The sequence below is a fragment of the Cygnus olor genome, chromosome 11, assembly GCF_009769625.2.
Source record: "Cygnus olor isolate bCygOlo1 chromosome 11, bCygOlo1.pri.v2, whole genome shotgun sequence".
Lineage (NCBI taxonomy): Eukaryota > Metazoa > Chordata > Aves > Anseriformes > Anatidae > Cygnus > Cygnus olor.
Window position 1 is genome coordinate 22,149,319 of NC_049179.1, and position 14,595 is coordinate 22,163,913.

Here is a 14,595-nt window from a genome sequence, read left to right on the forward strand (position 1 = left end):
ATCTTTGTTTTTTGCGTTTCTTATCAAATTTCTTTATTGTTTTCTTAGGATGCGTGTCATTGTTCTATCCGTGTTAGTTTGACCTTGGTCTCACCTAATATACGTTGGTCTCACCTCGAGTTCTGTGTACAGTTGTGGGCATCACAATATAAGAAGGGCATAAAACTATAACAGAGATGGTGAAGGGTTTAGAGAGGAGGATGTGTGAGGAGTGGCTGGGGTCACTTGGTTTTCTCAACTTAGAGAAGAAGAAACTTGAGGGGCAACCTCATTGCTTTTCTTTCTGTGCATTTTTACTGATAATGCGTTCATTCAGGAGAAAGTAGTGTTAAGCGTAATGTTTATTATTTGGAACAGATACATAACTTTACTGTCCAAATGTGTTTGCTTTGTGATCAGCTTGTCATAGTGTGCCCTTTTGTGTAGGAGAAAGTTCTTGTGTTATGTTCCTACAGGGAAGAAAAATGTCCTAGTACGTAGCCTCACTTTCTAAATAAAATTTGTCTCTTAATACCCTCTCTGACGTGTATGCATTTATTTTCCTATAGCTATCTTTGTGTGTATATTGGGAGCTCCAACAGTATTGTTCTATTGTGTATCAATATAATAAAACTATTCTCTTTATATTGACAAAGCTTCTGTTGTCTGAACAAAGACTGTGGAATTTGGCTAGGCATTTGTTCATCATTGACATAAATATCACAGTGTGCAGTTGTGCCAGGAAAACTACGTGATACTCTTGCTTTTAAGAAGCTGTATTTGAGGTTTAGCACTGTTAGCTTCAATCTTGCGGTGCTGAGATCAGTCACAGTCCTTCCCGTATTCGTTAGAGGCTTTGGTTCAATCCATGCTTCTGAATCAAAGTTCTGTGCTAACAGGTGGCTTATGATTAATACTAAATTGAATTATGATTGTTAACCGATTGTAAAGCTAATTATGCTATAGTCAGATTATATATAGTTAAATATGTAGAGAGTGATGGCTCAATATTTGACCCCAGAATGCTTTACCTGTAAATGCCAAATATATAATTTAGTGGTATACTGTATATTGCTAATAACATGATGTATTTATTTATGTAAATACATACTAATTTAATCTAATAGAGAACTCTTGAATCTAAACATAATAGTCTTCTGAAGCCATAAATCAAGGTTATAGTAGCATTCAGTCACAAAAAGTGAGACTGTCAGGTGTCTTTCTTGAGAACAAGGCAGAAGTAAACGATGTAACATATATTAAAGCAGAGGGAACATTTGCTTATTGCAGTTAGGGGTGGGGGGAAGCTAATTTTTGGGAAGGTAGAGTTAGTGATTTGTTGGAAGTGAGTCATACTAAAGGTAAAGCTAGAATTAATTATGAAAGCAATTTAAACGGAGATATGGTAGCTTTTTTGTCATTGGAATTTCGTATTTGATGGTGAGAGTTACAGGCTTGATAGAGAGTATTGGTAAGGTACTGTGGCCAGTTTGCAGAATAGGTCAGACTAGATGTCTCATTGGGTCATTGCTTTACAATCTGTAAATGGGTGGCCCATCCCCACTCATTTGCGTTCAGCTAAATATAGTAGTCTGGTTAGGGCTTAAATTACTTTATTGGTTCTCAAAGTGCCTTTGTAGGTAGGCTACATGAGAACAAGCACAGAAAAAAAAGCATTAAAAGGAGTTAAAAAACAAAAGAGGGGGAGGATATCTGTGCCACAGACAAAATTAATTTTGAATTGCACAGTGTTGTTTTCTTTTCTCCAGGTAGCTGTGAGGCTTCCCTGAACCTCACAGATGCTTCAAGTGAAAGAAATTGTACCTGGTGCTTGGAAACAAGTACACAGTGTTTGCAGTTCAGCAAGTGTTTTTGCCAGCTTGCCCATGTTGCACTGTCACAGGGAAAAGGAGAGGTTTTCATGGTGGTTATTCAGTGGAGAGATTGCTCACCTTCCTCCAAAGAGTAAGTGCTCCTCTGCTATTTCATCAGCCTGTGGCTGTGTCTTAGCTGCATGTCATGACTATAGCAGGACTGGGCAGGATTAGGGCTCCTCCTTGTCTGTCGCTTGCTCTTAGGCTTCCATGAGGAGTCCTGCAGACAGTGTGCATACAGGGCTGTGTGCCAGGCAGCTGCTGGCTGTATACGTGCATTTTATGTGTATATATACACACGTGCACACTAAGTGTGTGTGTGTGTATATATATATATATATAACACATATGCATGTGTGTTTAAAACATATACTGGGTCATTTGGGGCAATTCCATCAGATTCATGCAGGGCATTCTGGGCCTGTAGGAACAGAGAATGTAGCTAAACTGGGTAATTAGAGAAGACAACAAAAATGAATATGGACCTAAACCTTATTACAGGTATAGAGGATAAGATTTAAACGTATCTTGAATGAATGAGGTCTAAAGGGAAAGGTCACATATGTCTGTAAACACACGAAGTGCAAAAAATAGTATTAAGAAAAAATGGCTAATAAAGATGAGAAGATTCATCAGAACGAAGGCTGCTAAGATGCAGTGTGGCACTAGATGTTATTTTTATTTCAGCAGTCTGGGCCAGTTCCATGTGTGCTACAGAGAGAGTAAGTGATGACTTGGAATTCTTAGTGCTAAATGGAACATAGAGCAGATCCTACTCCATTTTCTGCCTTTATTTTGCTAGATATTAGGATACGTCTGAAAAATTCTTCAGTGGAAAACTGTTTGAATAGGCTATTATTTCCCAGTCTTTCTTGGAATGCAAGGCCTTTCAATACTTTGGAAAGGCGGGTGGAATAATTGTATATACTATACTGTTTGGAGGAGGACAGAGGAGGTTAGAGATTCCTTCTGTTTCAGTGATAGCCTGTAGCTAGGTTGTCTTGAAGTGACTATAGAATTGCAGCTTCAGAATCTTCAGGTTTTCTAAAAATCTTTTTTTTTCCCAGCACCATTCACAGACATCTATCTTGTAAAGGAAGTGGCAAATAAACGCCTTCAAAATAACATGTAATAGTAGTTTAAATAAAGGACTGAAATGACTGAATTTTGGAGCTCTTCATTTCATCAGGGAAGAACTAATGACTAGGCATTAAGGCCAAGTACTACTTTAAAAAAAAAAAAAAATTATAGCTGAAATTTCAAAACTAGAGGAAAAAATAGGTATCTCTGTAATGCTATTTGTAAGGCTATCTGACCAGTAAATATTCAACACTTAAAAAAAAAAAAAAAAAAAAAGACAAGCAACAGGAGAGGCAATAGATCAAACACACAGATACACAAATGCTAACAAACAGCGGTTAATGAAGACAGTAACAAAGACCAGAGATCTTAAATCAGTGGAGCCATTATAAGGAACTGTTGAAATATAACTCTGAAGCGGTTTATTCAGAATCTGCAATTATGTGAAATAATACTGTTTTATCTTTCTTATCAGAATAGGTCTTAGAGAAGAGAGTAAGTGTAAGATTATTTTTTGAGGAAGGATTGTTGGACTGTAAAAACAACATTACAGGATTTTTAGGGGAATAAAAACAGAACAAAGCCAGTTCTGCACTCCATAGATTATATATAAACATTGTTTAAAGTCTATTCTCATAACTGCAAAGCAGTCACATGTACAGTAATGCAATGAAAAAAATTAGAACTGTAACTGTTTATTATAAACCCTTTGTTTCGATTAGGAGATGATGTGTGTTATAGTCTTCCAAAATTGTTGGCATCATTTATTAATAATAATGTATTGCTTGTGTTCATTTTTGCCTCTTTTAACATGACTTAATAGGAAAATTTGTTTTCCTTTGGGATCGTTACCTGCATTCTTGGTAAAACCAGGTTAACTGAATCAAAGCATAGGCCTCTTTAGCCCAATGCCCTACGTCTGATATTGGTCAGCTGAGAATACTGAGGGATGGGGAACACAAATAAGGCACGCTTGGAAAGGGATCGCTTCTTAATCAGTGACATGATCTTCCTGAGCTTTCATTTAGGTTCACACGTTTAGTTGCCTTTGATCAACATTTGTGAATTTATGTAATTCCTTTTTGAGTCTATTCTTTTGGTCTTCAAAATTACGTTTCCTTCTGTTTGGTTTAAAACTGCATTCTTACAGTTAAATTTGTGACTACCTATTCTGTATTTTTTGAGAAAATAAAATTCTCACTTTCTTTCCCCTTTTCTCTCCTTCCAGTTACCTCTTTTCTTAACCATGAAGTCTTAATTTAGTTTGTTTCTCTTCAAATGAAAACCATTCCGTAGTTCTGATAATCACTGTTGCCTTTTTCTGTACCTATTTATGTTCTTTATATATTTTTTTCTTTTTTAAAGAAGGAATGCACACAGATTTCTGCATTTGCAGGAATTCTATATCTACGAAGATCTCAGTTTGTAAAGCGGGTCTTTTTAATACTGATGCTATGGTTCCATCTTTCAATCATTTGGTATTGAGACCATGTATTCCTAAAGCCTAATGTATATATGATTTGCTTTACCCCAACCTTCCTTTTTTTCTGGATAATAAAGAGCTGATAATATTATGTTCTGTGTTGACTATAGAAATTTGAATATTGTTATGGTTTAGATGCATAGCCAAGGCTGAAAATGGATTGAATGATGGAATTGTTTTCTAGAAACACATTAGGAATAAACACCACTAAGGGAGAAGAGTCATTTAACTAATGGGGCTATATTAACACAAAACCCAAATTCGTATGTGTTGTCTGAATTAATTTAGGTAGGAATTTGGAAGTCTTCTAAATATCCTAACAGAAGGTGTAGAACCGATGCCCATTGGAATACTGAGCTCTGGGAAACTAATTCTAAGATGACTGATGAATTTTGGTGGGTTTATGAGTGTGGCTTATATAAATGTGGTTGACTCTGAAAGCAGGGGAATAGCTCTGAGAGTCTGTTGGTATATGTCAGCCCAGTGCTTCTGGATAGACGTGCATGTACAAGCAAACTGTTAGGTGTTATCTCTGCAAGAACACTTAAGCAAAAGAAAACATTCAACTGGATTGAACTTTTGAAACTATTTGTGTAATATAAGTAAAATTTGACGCAAGTCTAAAATAATAATGTTTAAAGATTTTTTTTTTGTAGGAGAACCAGTCTCTGAATCATTATCACATAGATGTATAGTATAGAAAGTTTGAGAATGTTTAACATCTGTTGAGATTATCACTCTTCTGAAGACCATATGTTCCAGCTAAACACACAAAAATAGCAGAAGATATCCATCCACTTGGGAGGCAAATTGGAAAAGGCTTCAAGAGTCTCTGAATGTAGAATTGTATCACTTTTTTTTTTTTTGAAATCTTTCTGTATTTCTTTCCACAGAAACTTCTGTGATGATGGAATGCACATCTACAAAATATCTGAATCAGCATTACTAATAGCAGCATCTTACTGTGAAAACATTCTTTTTCTCATTTGTTTTCTTTCTACTTACTAGAGCATTCCATATAAAAACAGGTTGCAGACTGACAAACACTTGTTTCATGTGCTTACATTTTACACGAGCAGTTGAATGTGAATTGTCAGGAGTATGTATACACCTGACACCATGCAGCCTTGAGGTACTACATTTATTCAGTATAGCTGCTAATAAAACTTGTGCAATGTGTGTATATATATAATTGGGAGATTTAGTGAGCATCCTCAGCAGATAAGGTAGTAATTTAAATGTCCCTCGGGTAATTGAAAATCTCTGTACGTTGTTACATTTCACACACGATCTTGGCAAAATACACAAGAAAACTAATTACAGGTACTCTTATTACTTCTAAATCTAAATACATGCAATAGTTACTGTGTTTGTATGTGGCTTTCTTAAACCCCTTTTTGATTCTATCATTTAAAACATGCTTTAGAATTTGCTATTTTTTTCCTATATATTTCCTCTTTGTCTACTTAACTCATGTCTACAGGAGAAACAAATTTTTTTCAACAGCGGAAGTGCTTCTTTCTTGGAGTAGTCAATAAGCATAATGTCCTAGGAATATAGCACTTACTGATGTAAAAGCATTTATATATAGCTGCTTTGGCAACATTAGATATGTTCAGTTAAAAAGATGAGCCTGAAAGTTAAAGTCAGACTTATCTAAAATTCTGAGGGCATATCGCTTGCTCCAGTAAAATGCCTGATGCTGCTTTCAGGGAAAAGTTGAAAGTTCTGTAAATCTTGTCTGGTGTTGACCTGTGTAGTTATTCCTGTAACTGTTAAACTGTGGCATATAACGCTTAATCAACAGAACCAGCTTTTGTTTAGTCTCTCTTTCACAGATTCCTAAATTTACGTAAATAACATTTTTCATGAATTCTTCGAGTCGTTGAGGTTGGAGGGGTCCTCTGGAAGTCTCTAGTCCAACCTAAGTTGCTCAGCACAGAGTCAACTAGAGCAAGTTGTCCAGGACTCTGCCTAGTTAGGTTTGGGGTATCTTCAAGGATTCCGCTACTAGTTCCAGTGTTTGACCACCCTCAGAGTAAAAATGCTTCTTATGTTTAAATGGTCTTTGTTGAATTTCATTGTGCCTGTTGCTTTTTGTCCTCCAAGCCCTATATCAGTTGCTGAGTGCCCTACTTGTGCTGAGGAAGCAGAAACTGGGCCCAGCACTCCAGATGTGGTTTTACCAGCCCTGAGTAGAGGGAAAGGATCCCCTGTTGGTGGTGCTCTTCCTAATAGAGATAAGGATGCTATTGATCTACCTAGTTACCTAATTTGTGCTTTGCTAGTAAGCTTATGCTCTGGCAGCAAAATTCATGGGACTAATTGAAATGGACATGTAGTGACATCTTCAGTACTTTGACTCCTGAGTGACAGGAGAGCCTAACACGTAGTGAGGTTAAGGGGACTTTGTGGGTGTGATTACTTCCTGTGGTAGTGCTGCTGAATATTGCTGCTGTTGTATGCTAGGATTTTGGGGCACTTGGCATCAAACTGTGGCTGACATTTCAAGTGAGCTACTGTGGTGAAGCCAGCAGTTAGATTGGTGGTTCAGGGAGAAGGGCACAGCTTTGCCCAGCAGGGCCAAGTTTTCTTAAGGAGGGCTGATGGGGCTGGGACACTGGGTGAGAGAAGAGGTCCTATGTAAGCCTGGCCTGGCAGAGTGTATGTAAGGGGGGGGTGGGGTAACTGTCAAGGCTGATTTTATCTGGCTGCATTGTATCCACTGGGGCTTGCAGGGCAGTGCTGCGTGTGTAAGGGTTGGAAGTTTTGGGCCTGGTGGTTGTGGAGTGCTGGCTGGTTTGACCTAGGCTGCATCCCGTGTAACTGGGCTGACAGGCCAGAGATTAGCTGAATATTACCAGTGGGACTGACAGGAAATCTCAGGGTGCTACAAGTGGGACAAAGTCAGGTCCCCTGTGAGGGGGACCCCGAGGCAGGCAGGGTGGGGCCCCTGGGGACACAGTGCTCTGCGAGTGGTCAGGCCGAAGTTCCAGCAGGGCTGAAGGATACGGGCTGCGCTGAGCCGGTCGCTGAGTCCGGCTGGACTGAGTCCACAAGGTTGGCAGGAGGGGCAAGCTGGCGGCCGAGACGGGGAAGGCTCTCACCCCGACCACGGCAGCGGATGAAGCTGGCGGAGGCGGCCGGGGCGGGGAGAGAGGGAGCGAGCGCGGTGCGGTGGCTCCTCCCCCGCCACACCCGGTGCGGCAGGAAGAGGAACAGCCGCGCCCTGCTCCCGGCCGGCCCTGGTCCAGCGCAGCGCCATGGCGGCGGAGGAGGTGGACGGGCTGGCCATATCCCGGCCGCATTATGGCTGTGAGTACTGGGGCTCCTAGGCTCGCGTCCGGGAGTCGGCGGGGCCGCCAAGTAACATCCTACCCGGCGACGCCCAGCCCGGCTTGCGCAGCCCGTCCCTTCCCGGGGACCGGTGCTGAGAGCGGAGGCTGCGGCGCCGCAGGCACGGGGAGAGCGTGGGGTCTCGGTTCTGGGGCTGGCCTGCGGGCTCGGCGGGCCCCACCGGCGGGGTGCGAGGGCTCCTGGGCGCGGCCCGCCGTGCCTCCCACGGGGCGGGCGCCGAGGGTCTCGCGAGTTCTCCCGGGGCAGCCGTCTCTTCCCCGGGCGCTAAAGAGCACTGGGAGAAGGTGCTGGGCGGGCAGCGCAGGGGCGTTCTCCTGCCGTCGCGGTGCAGGGGGTGCCCGCGCCTCCCGCGGGCGAGCTCCGCGCCTCGCCCAAGATGTCCGCCGCGGGGAGGGGAGCACGGCAGGGCGGGGGCGCCTCTGGTGGGACGGGACGGGACGGGACGGGGCGCGGCGGCGGTGGTGGAGTCTCGGCAGGGAAGGGGCGCGGCGAGTCGCCGCGGTGGCGGACTCTTCCGTGTCCCTTCCTGTTCGTTTCGGTAAAGGTGCCTGACATACCATCCGAAACGCGCGATCGGAAGCGTTTAGATTGAACGCCTTCACTTCCTAGGAAACACGCTTACTGTGGTGAGGGAGGCTTTAGCTCAAAGGTTCTGAAATGTATGCTTGCTTGTGCAAGCTGTCACGTCAAGAATGAGTAAAAATGAGGAAAAGGCTGTGAGGCGGATGGGAGATGGCGTAAGCGACAGCCGGTCAGACCGCGCGGTGCCGACCGTGCCGCGGCGAGGCCTGGGGTGGGCAGGGAGGGCAGCAGCAGGTAGAGTCCTGCGAAAGGGGCGGTGTGCTCCGCACTCGGTTTATTGTTAAAAGGAAGGATGGAGCTGGGGGAATCGGGAGGAGAGGGAACTTTCCCTTGCTAGTAGATGTTACCCTGTGGCTTGGGACAGCTTTTTATAACTTTGGGAGGGGTTGATGGAAGCACAAAGATGCTTCTGAGGTACTTCAGACAGGTTTCTGAGAGATGCTTTGCAATTTCAACCAAGGTCTTGCTTGATCCCAAATGCTATGGTTGATACCACATCAGTTTTTTTTTTTCTTTTTATTAAGGTATTTTAGGTGTAAGCTAGTCTTCGATTAACAGAATGGTATGAGACACTTCCTATTTGTCAAGTTGATCTGTAAAACCTAAAAATGTGCTTTTTTTTCCTCATGAGAGCATGGATGAGGTACTTAGCTGTAAGAGTGGAAAGGACAAGCTATATCACCAAGGCTTTGAACGTATAGAATCTGAAAGATTTTGGCATATGCCCGTAGGTAGGTCCTCAGCTTAATGAAAAGATGATATGCAGGTTGTGGATCTGAAAGATTCCCCTCCAAATAAGGATCATGAGCATTTCCATCTTTTTAGAGATGAAGTATGACAATATAGAAGAGATTATTTGACATGAAAATATGCTGTTAGCCTTCTTAGTCTTTGAGTACTAAAACAGAAGATAGGTGGAGACATACGTGGTCACTGATGTGCTTTTGAGAAAGAGGAAGGCAAAGCTAGAAGAAAATAAGAAAATTGAGGACTTTGCTCAGTGGAAGGTGGGGAAAAAGCGGGGTCATAATCAAATGGGGAAATCAGACAGAGGGAAGATGTCAAACTTATGTGATGAGGGAGGAAGGGTAAGGAAACAAGGTCTCTTCTGTTGCTTGCAAAGATCAGGTGTGTTTGGTCCCTCATTTTTCTGAATCAAAACCTGTGGTGAGTTCCTGGGGGAAGGGTTGGATATGATTTTTTGTGTGCCTGTCTAGCTGCATTCAGTCTTCAACCACCTGAGAATGTGTTTTTGACTATTTGCAGCTGTCTTGGATAACGAGAGATTAACAGCAGAGGAAATGGATGAAAGACGACGCCAGAATGTAGCCTATGAATACCTTTGTCATCTGGAGGAAGCAAAGAGGTAAGAATAAGAAGGACTAAAATTTCTGGTGATTTAAAAAAAAAAAAAAAAAAAAAGATATTTGGTAAGGGGAATAATTTGGCTGCAACTTACCTCCTGTCTGTGTTTCTGAGCGGCTATATAGATTGAATTAAAAAAAAAACACACCACAACACCTACAAAGAAACAAACAAAAAAAACCTCAGTAACCAAACAAAACACCCAACCCCCCTACCCTAATAAGTGGTCCGCCTGACTGTCTAGTCTGTTTTTCTGCCTGAAGGAGACAAAAACCATCTCTGCCTAGCATGTTCCTTATGTGGAACCTTTTCTAACGTACTCTTAAAGATCTTCTTGTGACAAAGACTCCATAGCTCTAGTGCTTCAGTGTTTTTTAGCACTGGAAGGGTTCCCTGTTACGTAACTTGTATGTCTTGCTGTAATATTACCTTTCTACTTGACAATGGATGTGGAGAATGGGTTATTTTCTTCCTCTTAGCTGCAGCCCTTTAAACACGTAAAGTTGTCTCCCTTTTGCACTTTTTAGACTGAAAACCCAACTCTTTCATACTTCTCTGTGGGTCCTATTCAATAAGTATGTAGTCCTTTTGCCTGGGTTGTTCTCTCTTCTCTCTGCTCACTCCATGTCTTTCTGGAAGTGTGGTGCCAAAACAGAGAAAAATTTCCAACTGGGGCATTGATATGCATGCTTAGCACAAGAATTGTTTTGTGTATCCTGATAGATATGCTAGTATCATGCATTTACAGTATAATATTTTCATAACGGTATCAAATGGTAGAGTTTTGCTGAGTTGCTACCCTTTTACTTGAAGAGATGCTGCTGAAGTTGGTTCTCTGTTCTGTGTTTCTGGAATCATTTGTTTTCCTAAGTGTGTTAATTACTACTGAATTAAATTTTTTCTGACCTTTGCTTAGTATGTTGAAAAAAATGTTGAACTTATTCCTGGCCTCCAGCATGTATGTAGGTTTTATGTCATCTTCATGTTTAGTAAGCATGAAAGTATGCTGTATTACTTCATACAAAATGCAAGTATGATCAGAAGATAGTAGATGCTATGTATTTGCTATTAAAGGAAAAAAACCTAATATTAAAAACAAATCTGTGAAGTCTTATTGTTAATATTCTTGAAATCTTTCTTGCAAACGTTCAATCCTATATGCTGTATGTGGAGAATAGGAATGAGACAGACCAGTTTGCCTATTCCTTTCCCTTCCTGACAGATGCCTTTCATGCCTTTGTATAAATTGAATTTTTTTACCTGAAATTTTTAATGACTGTTGAAACTGAGATTGCAACTAAAGACAAGTTCTAAAGAACAAGATTGAAGGAAAAGAGGTGATGTAATATTTCTGTTAGTGACTCCTACGAGACTTTTGAAAATAATGCTAGTGTTTCAGTTTGCATTTTGTAATTAGTCAAGAAACGAATTGTGAACATAGAGTTTTATTGTTTTCACAAAGACCTAGGCAATCTATCCAGTATGACACAGAAAGTAACTTCTGTTGCAGCAGAAAAGTAAGGAACGTGTAAAAATGTGTTCTAAATAGAACTTGCTCGATACTTCTGTCTGTCATTTGAAAGATGGTATGGGTTAAGAGCCGGAAAACTTTCTCTTCCTCTGACTGGTGATATATTTTGGAGCATCTGTATAAGTCTGCCCCAGCAAGACAGACGTGTTCCACTGCAGCGTTTTATAGAATGGAGTAGTTCAGTTGGAAGGGACCTACAAAGATCACCAAGTCCAACTGTCTGACCTCTTCAGGACTAACAAAAAGTTAAAGCATATTATTGAGGGCATTGTCTGAATGCCTCTTGAACACTGACGGACATGGAGGGACATCAGTCACCTCTCTAGGGAGCCTGTTCCAGTGTTTGACCACCCTCGTGGTAAAGAAATTTGTTCCTAATGCCCAGTCCGACCTCCTGTGGCACGACTTTCTGCTGTTCCTACATGTCCTGTCATGGGTTATCAGGGAGCAGAGACCAGCACCTCCCTCTGCGCTTCCCCTCCTCAGGAAGCTGCAGGGAGCAATGAGGTCCTCTCTTGACCTCCTCTTCTCCAGACCAGATGGCCCAAGCATCCTCAGCCTCTCCTTGTAGGACATGCCTTCCAGCCCTTTTACCAGCCTTCTTGCCCTCCTCTGGATGCTTTCAAGGATCTTAATGTCCCTTTTATATTTTGGAGTCCAGAACTGCACACGTTATTCAATGTGAGGCCACACCAGTGCTAAATACAGCAGAAAAGTCACATCTCTTGACTGGCTGACTATGCTGTTCAATGCATTGCAAAATGTAGTTTGTCCTTTTGGCTGCCAGGGCACGCTATGGCTCATGTTTATGGGAAGGGAAACAGATCTTGTACAAGATCAGTGCTGGCAGAGTATAGAGGAGGACTCATTTGCAGAACTTCATTTCAGGATTTTAATAGTTCGCGCTGCTGTAAAATATTTTTGAAGGGGCTAGGAGGACTCCGTTTATACTGTAGTCTTTCAGATGCTTCATAGCAATTGTCACTGCTGCACATTTACAGAGGTTGCTTAGGTACTAGCAGATAATAATTTTCTCTCCGTGCAGATTTGGATGAGGTGGAACTAGTGAGAAAGATACAAATATATCTCAAAATCACCCTGTCCCTCTGAATCAAAAATCTTTAGGATCGAATGCTGAGCTACAGGGAGAGATGAATGCCATTATAAGTCACATGCATGCTTGAATGAGCCCCAGATAAATCACTTGTGGACTCTCTTAGACATTGGCTTCAGAGTGGATGCTTTCTGAGATGCTTGTATTCTATTCAATTCTTTTTCCAGACTTGACGAAAAAGTTAAGCAAAAATGCCTAACACAGCCACAGCTTTAATATTCTCATTAAGCTGTTGCTTATTCCTGGAGATTTACTTAGCCTTTGGATAAATAATCTTTAACTAAAGTTTCTTGGCTGTCTTGCGTCTGCTTCCAACTATTGCCTCAGCATTGACAAGGCTGAGTAGTTAAGCATTTGTTTTTGCTGCACCTTGTCAGAAATTGTTTTTCCTGTTTTGTCCCAGGGACAAGCCTAGTTGTTGACATTATGTTTTTTGAAGAAGGGAGCGACAGATGTGTCATTCAAAACACAAGTAGTGGTAATACAGTCTCCCACTTTGGCAGTCAGAGCACTTACTTTGCTTAATGGCCTACAGGCTGTCTATACACATGAGAGGGAATTCCTGTCTCATATAGCTGAAGCCATACCACTTTGCATAAGAGTTAAAGATTGCATGACCAGGAGGGAATCGGGAGTCCTTTGTTTAGTGATTAAAATACACAGGTGAGCGCAGAAAGGCTTGAGTTCATGCTCTATTTCCAAGAATGTTTTTCATTACTGAGCAGTCTTTATAAATTGTCCTTTAAGTTTTTTGTTTCTGTTTTTATGAATTACTGCTAGTATAGCCAAAAAGAGGGCTTTGGGCTGCATTGCTGGAAAAGAGTTTTAACTTAACAAACAAACAAACAAAAAACCAACACCTTGAATTCAAACAGTTTATTATATTTTAAATTGATAAAATTGTCCTGAGATCTTCTGTATTGACTTCTTTGCCAGTAGTGTAACTGAGATGTAATGTGTGAATTAGGTACTGCAGCATTTTGCTTGTGCTGCTGATGACAGCGTCTCAGCTTTAGGTATGGATTGGAGAGTTTCTCATCTTTTTTCATAGTGAGAGATTTTCATATGAAGCTATATCTGTGAGGAGAAGAGGAGGGCTTAATAGTGGAGCAAGGTATCTAGTGCACATCACACTCTCGGAAGCAGAAGAGGTGAATTTTCTACTGTCAACAGCTGTTCAGACAGTGGGAGATGATTGAAGAACAAATCTTATTCCCACCCCATCTCCCCATCATATTACAATATAATATCCCATTCAGACCGTGTGGTTTATATTCAGTTTTTCTAGAACATAAAGGCACCTAAAGGGCAACTAAAATGATATGAATATCATGTTGATGGGTTCACGTGGGCCCACTTCTCCAGCCTGTCCAGATCCCTTTGGATGGCATCTCTTCTTTCTGTCGTACCAACTGCACCACTCTGCTTGGTGTCATCTGCAAACTTGTTGTTGGTGCACTTGATCCTATCGTCATGTCCTTGATGAAGATCTTGAAAAGCACCGGTCCCAAGACAGACCCCTGAGGGTTACTGCTCATCCCTGGCCTCCACCTGGCCATAGAACCATTGACCACTACTCCCTGGGTATGACCATCAAGCCAATTCCTTATCCGCCGGATGGTCCACCCTTCAAATCTGCATCTCTCCAGTTTGGAGATCAGGATGTTGTGTGGGACTGCATCCAAGGCCCTGCAGTATTCCAGGTAGATGACATTGGTCGGTCTTCCCTTGTCATCTGATGCAGTCACTCCATCAGTTCAGCATCAATAGATACTGAATCTAGAAGTTGGAGTGATTTTTTCATAAATGTTAAGAGAGGAGCACAAGATGAAAATTTGCTAGCGCCTAATTTCATAAGAAAGTGAAAAGACTGGATTTCTGAACCATCAGCTCTAACAACTTGTGTGCATCAACTTTGAGTATATGTCGCAGTGTTTTTGTAAGGAACATACGTCAGAGATATTAAATGAATGTAAATAGCTTGTACTTTTTTAGTGGTGTTCCAGGCTTTTGTTTTTTTCTTCAGTAGTTGCTATTCTGCTATTGTAATTTAGCACTTTGTGCACAGTAGTTGAAGTAAAAATTGTTTGAAACCAGGCGTTATTCTTGCTACTTAGAGAAAGGGAGGCAGAGTGTCTAAGTTGACCAAGATTGCGAAAGAAAAAAATTGAAATGAAAATCGGTGCTAAAATGAAGATTGCGAAGAAAGAATTCTTATACTATGCTTGGA

At 41.5% G+C, this 14,595-nt stretch overlaps 1 protein-coding gene across 3 annotated transcripts in view; it reads left to right on the top strand.

Annotated features, from left to right (window-relative positions):
* The first annotated feature begins 7,581 nt into the window (after positions 1–7,581).
* IQGAP1 (IQ motif containing GTPase activating protein 1) overlaps positions 7,582–14,595 on the top strand; it is a 63,779-nt gene continuing 56,765 nt past the window's right edge. For all 3 annotated transcript variants that reach the window (XM_040570208.1, XM_040570211.1, XM_040570210.1), the window contains exons 1-2: positions 7,582–7,731; positions 9,622–9,721. In XM_040570208.1, coding sequence (XP_040426142.1) covers positions 7,680–7,731; positions 9,622–9,721 — 152 coding nt within the window. In that variant the 5' untranslated portion in view covers positions 7,582–7,679. The remainder of the gene's footprint in view (positions 7,732–9,621; positions 9,722–14,595) is intronic.